The sequence below is a fragment of the Seriola aureovittata genome, unplaced genomic scaffold (genome assembly GCF_021018895.1).
Source record: "Seriola aureovittata isolate HTS-2021-v1 ecotype China unplaced genomic scaffold, ASM2101889v1 unplaced_scaffold119, whole genome shotgun sequence".
In the NCBI taxonomy this organism is placed as follows: Eukaryota; Metazoa; Chordata; class Actinopteri; order Carangiformes; family Carangidae; genus Seriola; species Seriola aureovittata.
In genome coordinates, this window is record NW_026613232.1 from 1 (window position 1) to 5990 (window position 5990).

Sequence of the window (5990 nt, forward strand, 5' to 3'; positions counted from 1 at the left end):
CGGAGCCGGAGGTGCCGGAGGAAGCGGTGGGCAGGCGGGTGTCCTGCGGCGGGGAGCGGGCCACGGTGCGGTACGTGGGTCCGGTACCACCCACAGCAGGTCAGAACCGGGCTGCCAGATGGAAAGTCCAGTCATCCACTGACTCCAAACACCAAACAACAGAAACATTCAGATAAGTGACGGAGGAAACAAAGGAACCAAATGTGTGTGTTGTGTGTTCAGGGCTGTGGCTCGGCGTGGAGTGGGATGACCCCGACAGAGGGAAGCATGACGGCAGCCACGAGGGAGTCCAGTATTTTACATGCAGGTGATCCTCACTTTAATGTGACAATACAATTCTTCTCAGTTCACCTGAATGTCAGAGTTCTGGTGTCGTGTTTGCTCAGCAGCTTTTAAAATGAAGTAGTCTGATGACGAGTGATGTATATTTGATAGATTCAATAAATAGAATTAGAATCTTTTTTCGCCGTTTTATGGCTGAAACTTGAATGTTGTGTCCCTGACTGTTTTCTTTGGACTCTCTCAGTCACACTAAAGGAGGTTCCTTCGTCCGCCCGGCGAAGGCGAGCTTCGGTGTGGACTACCTGGCCGCTGTGCGACAGGTGTACCAGGTCGACACAGAGGAGGTGCTGAGTGAGGAGATCTCCATCTCTGACAAGAAGCTGAAGTGGTGGTGCGTCGAGGAGCGCAGGTACGGAGAAAGAGATGCACGGCCGTGTGTCAGTCGTTCTGTCAGTTAATTTCACCTTCACTTTTTTTTTTTGTCTCTGTAGTTATGAGAGTCTTCCGTCAGTGATACTGAGTCGCTGTGAGGTGAACGGCCCCGGAGACGATGGAGAAATCAAGAAAACAACACCCAGTATCTTTCTGCAGAGTCTCTTCTCACTGAGGGGATGTGAGTTAATGTGAAGTTAATGAGGATGAATGTTTTTGGCTGGATCGCGACAGCAGAGCCAGTCCTATAATCTGGGATGTCCCTGACTGACTGAGGGACGGACTCAATTTCTTTCTTTCTTTCTGTCCACCGAGCCGCTCTGGTTTCCTGGTTTGGGAACTGCAGGGAAGAGGAGGAGTGCTTCCAGTACACTGAGCCTCGCCTCCATTACAGCAAATACACATGTATCATTATTACTAAAGGAGGTGGAGGAATAACTAAACACAAGACACACCCGAGAACTTTGCTGATGTTTCACTCATGTACTTTTATTAATCTCTTATATTATCTCTCCCTCGTTCTTAAAGAAAATCTCCATCTCCTTATGAAAACAAGAAGAGGCTGAGGTAGTAGTAGTATTAGTAGAAGTAATAGTAGTAGCAGTACTGGTAGTAGTGGTTTTACAGGTGATATCTTTACAGTTGCTCACTCAAAGACAGCGATGTCCCGACGATGAAAAATAATCATTAAAATCTGAACATTAAAAATATGAACTGAGTTTGATAAAGACCCGTACGTCCCAGATGATTTCAGCAGAACAACGGGGGCGCTCAGTAACTGTTGCGTCTGTCGGGTTGTGAGTGTGTTTGTGTTGAGTGACGCCTTAACAGCAGCGATCAGACGTCCAGTGGTTGGACATGAGTGGGACTCTGCTGTCCTGCTGGGAGGACGTGGCCGCCGTCACGCAGCAGCTGGAGAGACTGGAGGGACTACAGCTCAGGTACGCTGTGTGTGTGTGTGTGTGTGTGTGTGTGTGTGTGTGTGTGTGTGTGTGTGTGTGTGTGTGTGTGTATGTATGTATGTATCCTGTCATTGAACGTTTCATCTTGTTTCATTCTTTAGCAACAACAGACTGCGTTTGACCTCTGACCCCTCGACTCACTGCCAGGCTTTCTGCAACATCAAAGTCCTGGCTCTGAACAGCTGTGACCTCACCTGGCCACAGGTACACACCTCTGTACATAACACCACACACACACAAACACACACACACACAGTCTTTGTTCACATTTTCATCACCAGGATCAGTTTTACAGTCACTTGTCTCCACTGTCACAGGAAGAGATGTAAAATATATTTATATAAAATGTATTTTTATTATATTTTTTTATTTTTTGATACTGACATATTTATTGTTTATGAATATAATTATTCAAAATCATTTTTCTATACATTATATATTTAGAATATACATGATATTGTACAAAAATAGATAAATAAGTAAGTCAATACATAAAACCCTGTATGTTTACTTGAATATTTATATGAGCATAATTTTAACATATTTTGTAGTTGTGCATTTATTTATTTATTTTATTGAAGCTACTAAAAAATGTTATTTATTACAAGTAAAAAATAATATACAGAAATATAAACACGAACAATCCAATACAATAAGTAAGTACAAATGTATAAACCCACATACAGATATTGGACCAATATTTATAAATATTTTATGTCTTATATATATTAAAAATATATAAGTATTTGTTTATTTATTTTGGGTATTGAAACAGTATTTATTTATATACATCATATTTATGTAAATTTAAAAAGAAAATTGTGTATAAATATATAGATAAATGTTTTATATATATATATATGTATATATATGAATAAAATAAAATAATGTATTATTTGTTTTTATTTTACAAGAGTTATTCATAGAAAATTTGAATCACTTGAAAGTCTCTTGAAATTAAAAAATCCTTTTCTGATCCCTCCTTTTTCCTGTTAAGCTTCAAAATAAAAGTGGCAGCCTCTTTGTGATGTCACACACTTTACCGTAATTCTCTGTCAGGGTTTAATTCGTCAAACATCATGTTATATTGATTGTTTGATCTGGATTCACTTCCTGTCCTGACTCTGTGCTGGTCTCTGGTCAGATCCTGCACTGCGCCCCCATGTGGCCTCAGCTGGAGGATCTGTGTGTGGAGGAGAACAACATCACAGAGCTGCAGAGGTAAATCCTGTTTCCCCTCAAACTCCTCCACCTCACAATCCGGACCAGCACCCGGTCCGTCTGTGGTCCCGGCACTAACCCCTGTGTCTCTGACGTGTTTAACCCTTTAAAGGCCGGAGGACGTCCTGCAGTCCCTGAAGAGTCTCAGTCTGTCCTCTAATCCTTTAGTCCAGGAGAGCGTGCTCAGTCTCTCTGCTCTGCCCAGGTACAGTCCACCGCACCCAGTCACTGACACTGTCCCGATCATCGTCCATCACCCTGATCAATACATTAGGATTATTTAAGAGTAAAAGGAAGTTTTACAGGTTAAAGTTACCGTAAGAGTCTGAGCTGGAGCATCTGCTGTCGGTGGCCAATCAGATGATCTGATCAGAAATCAATAGAGGCTGCCAGTTTTATGATCAGATATGAATCAACAATGGGACTTTCCAAAGTGATTTATTTTATCAAATTCAAAAGAATAAAGACAGAAGAAAGAAGTTTGATGAAGCTCCTGCTCTAAAACGAGTCCTGATTATTCTTCAAAACTTTTGTCAGTAAATCGACTTTTATTAAAACTGAACTTTGACCCTGGCCTCACTTTTGTGTTCGTTGCTTCACAGTAAAAGTCTTTCAGCTGCAGGGAACTGGAGAAAAACTGGAGGCTTTTATTGTGAAGTGTCACAGTTTATCCTCAGATGTTGGTCATAGGTGTTGAAATATGTTTCATATCTCACATCATGTATTTATCTGTATTTTACTACCTTTAATACAAAGTATGGAGATAGTCGAAACCATGAAACCTCGTGTTTGTTGTGTTGTTGTTTGTAATTATTTTATGTTCCAGTCATTTCCTGTTCATGTTCCTAAAGCAGATGTGATGAGCTCTTGTGTGTTGTTTGATGACAGACTGGAGCAGCTGAACTTGTCCAACACCGGACTGTCCGTCATTCGCTTTGACGACGCTGCACCTGGTAAAGTTACCTGTCACATTTCATGTCACAACTTCATAATGATAAAGTTTATTTAAACAGAATGAATCAAAAGCACAAATTAGAATATTACATGTGCAAACACATAAATACACAGTTAAACAAAGTGAATAAGGTTATGATTTACAGTAGAAATACAATTTAAGCAGCAATGTAAAAAATAAAATGTAATTTAAAAAGCTTTTGAATAACTTTTACTTTTTAATTCAAATCAGCATCTATCCTCATTCTTAAACACTGAATTTCCTGTTTCCTGTTGTGTGAAACTCTTTAACTGTTGATTTCCCAGTTTTAAACTCGGACGCTTTTCTGTGCAGGAGCTCCGACAGAAATGTTTCCCGCTCTGAAGAAACTCAGCCTGGACCGCAACAGCATCACTGAGGTGAGTGTTTGTGACGAGGACGGACTTAAAGTCTTTACACTTCAGTCTCACAGCTGATTTACTCACCTCAGCTTGACTGTAAAATAAGATATTTTCTCTCTCTCAGTGGTGTGTGGTGGACGAGCTAGCCAAACTTCGTAGTCTGGTTCAGTTTTCGTGTCGTGGCAACCGACTGACGAGCAGCGACCGAAACCCCAAAACAGCCAATCAGATACTGATCGCCAAACTGGGACGACTGGTCCTCCTCAACAGCTGTGAGGTGTGTGTGTGTGTATGTATGTGTGTGTGTGTGTGTGTGTGCTTTAGCTGACTCGTTGCCATGGTTTCCATCAGATACAGCCTGAAGACAGGAAGGGGGCGGAGCTTGACTACATCAAGATGTTCGGAGAGGAGTGGCTGAAGGCAGGGGGGCGGAGTCAGGCCAGCGCCCAGTTCATCAGTCAGCACCCTCGTTACCAGACCCTCATCGACAGTAAGTTTAGACAATGTGAGAAATTGAGTCCAGAGGTTCGGATGGTTCCTGTTTTTATTCTTTTCTGTAGATAAAAAGTATTTTTCACTTTTAAACATTCAAAGTTTTCCCAGAAGCCTTCAGACATCTGCTCTGTCAGTGCTGGTCATCTTGCTTTGTTCTCAGAGTACGGAGCTCCAGAGGAAGGAGAGCTGAAGAAGCCGGAGCCGTTCGCCCTGAAAAATCAGCTGTTAAGTGAGTCCACCTCTTCCTGCTCTCTGATTGGCTCATATACACAGTTAATGTGTGTTTTTTTTTTTCCACCTGAGTGAACACACAGCAGCTGACGTGATGTTTCCCGCTCTCACCTTTCTCTCCAGAGATCACGTTTGTGTTTCCTGATGCCGGCGAGCGGAAGCCGATCGAGAAGAAGCTTCCAGGTAAAACGACACAAACAACCGACGTGAATCAAACCAGAATAAAACGATGTTCAGTCGAGTGACGCAGAGTGTGGTTCTGTTCTCAGCCACCATGGAGGTTCAGAAGGTGAAGGGACTCCTGTACCGACTGCTGAAGGTTCCTGTGGCAGATCTGAAGCTCACCTACTTGTCAGGAAATTACCCAGTAATGCATTGCAGGTCTTAAAAGTTGTTTTTTGTTAATAACTGCTGTTCTGAGTGAGCTAGAGACTTGAAACTTACATCCACTTGGGGGTTTGTGAGGATCAGGAATCCGATGGTACCAGGCTTGTGTCTCTACGACGATCGGAAGTGGGTTTTTTGGACATAATATTGTCATAATTCCATAATAATATTCAAATTATTAAAAAATGCATATTTCCTGGAGCGTGAGTGTGTGTGAGAGAGAGAAGGAGAGAGAGAGAGAGAGAGAGAGAGAGAGGAGGAGAGAGGGAGAGGAGAGGGAGAGGGAGAGGAGAGAGAGAGAGAGAGAGAGAGAGAGAGCGAGCACAGGGTGAGTGGTTAGGTTTAGGATAAAGAGGGTGAAGGAGATAGAGCTAGGAGAGAGGTGCCTGTGCGGGGCTAGAACTCTCCCCCGCCGGATCGGGCTGCATGCTCTATCTCCCCTTGCTCCCTCATTCTCATGAGGGAAGAGAGGGGAGAAGAGAGAGTGTGTGTGTCTGTATGTGTGTGTGAGAGAGAGAAAAAAAAAAAGAGAGAGAGAGAGAGAGAGAGAAAAAAAAGGGGGGGGGGAAGAGAAAAAGAGAGAGAGGGAGGGAGAGAGGAAGAGGGAGAGAGAGGAGAGAGAGAGAGAGCGAGGGAGGGAGAGAG

General features: G+C 42.8%; 1 protein-coding gene across 1 annotated transcript; it reads left to right on the forward strand.

Annotated features, from left to right (window-relative positions):
- Positions 1-5: 5 nt before the first annotated feature.
- LOC130165942 (tubulin-specific chaperone E-like) lies at positions 6-5325 on the forward strand (the record flags this gene model as incomplete). Its single annotated transcript, XM_056371140.1, has 15 exons — positions 6-99; positions 223-307; positions 527-691; positions 774-859; positions 1556-1655; positions 1778-1880; positions 2821-2897; positions 3010-3102; positions 3786-3850; positions 4186-4250; positions 4357-4509; positions 4584-4722; positions 4888-4956; positions 5082-5141; positions 5228-5325. Coding segments are annotated over 15 exons (1452 nt in total), but the record flags the coding sequence as incomplete, so codon positions are not given.
- Positions 5326-5990: the final 665 nt, after the last annotated feature.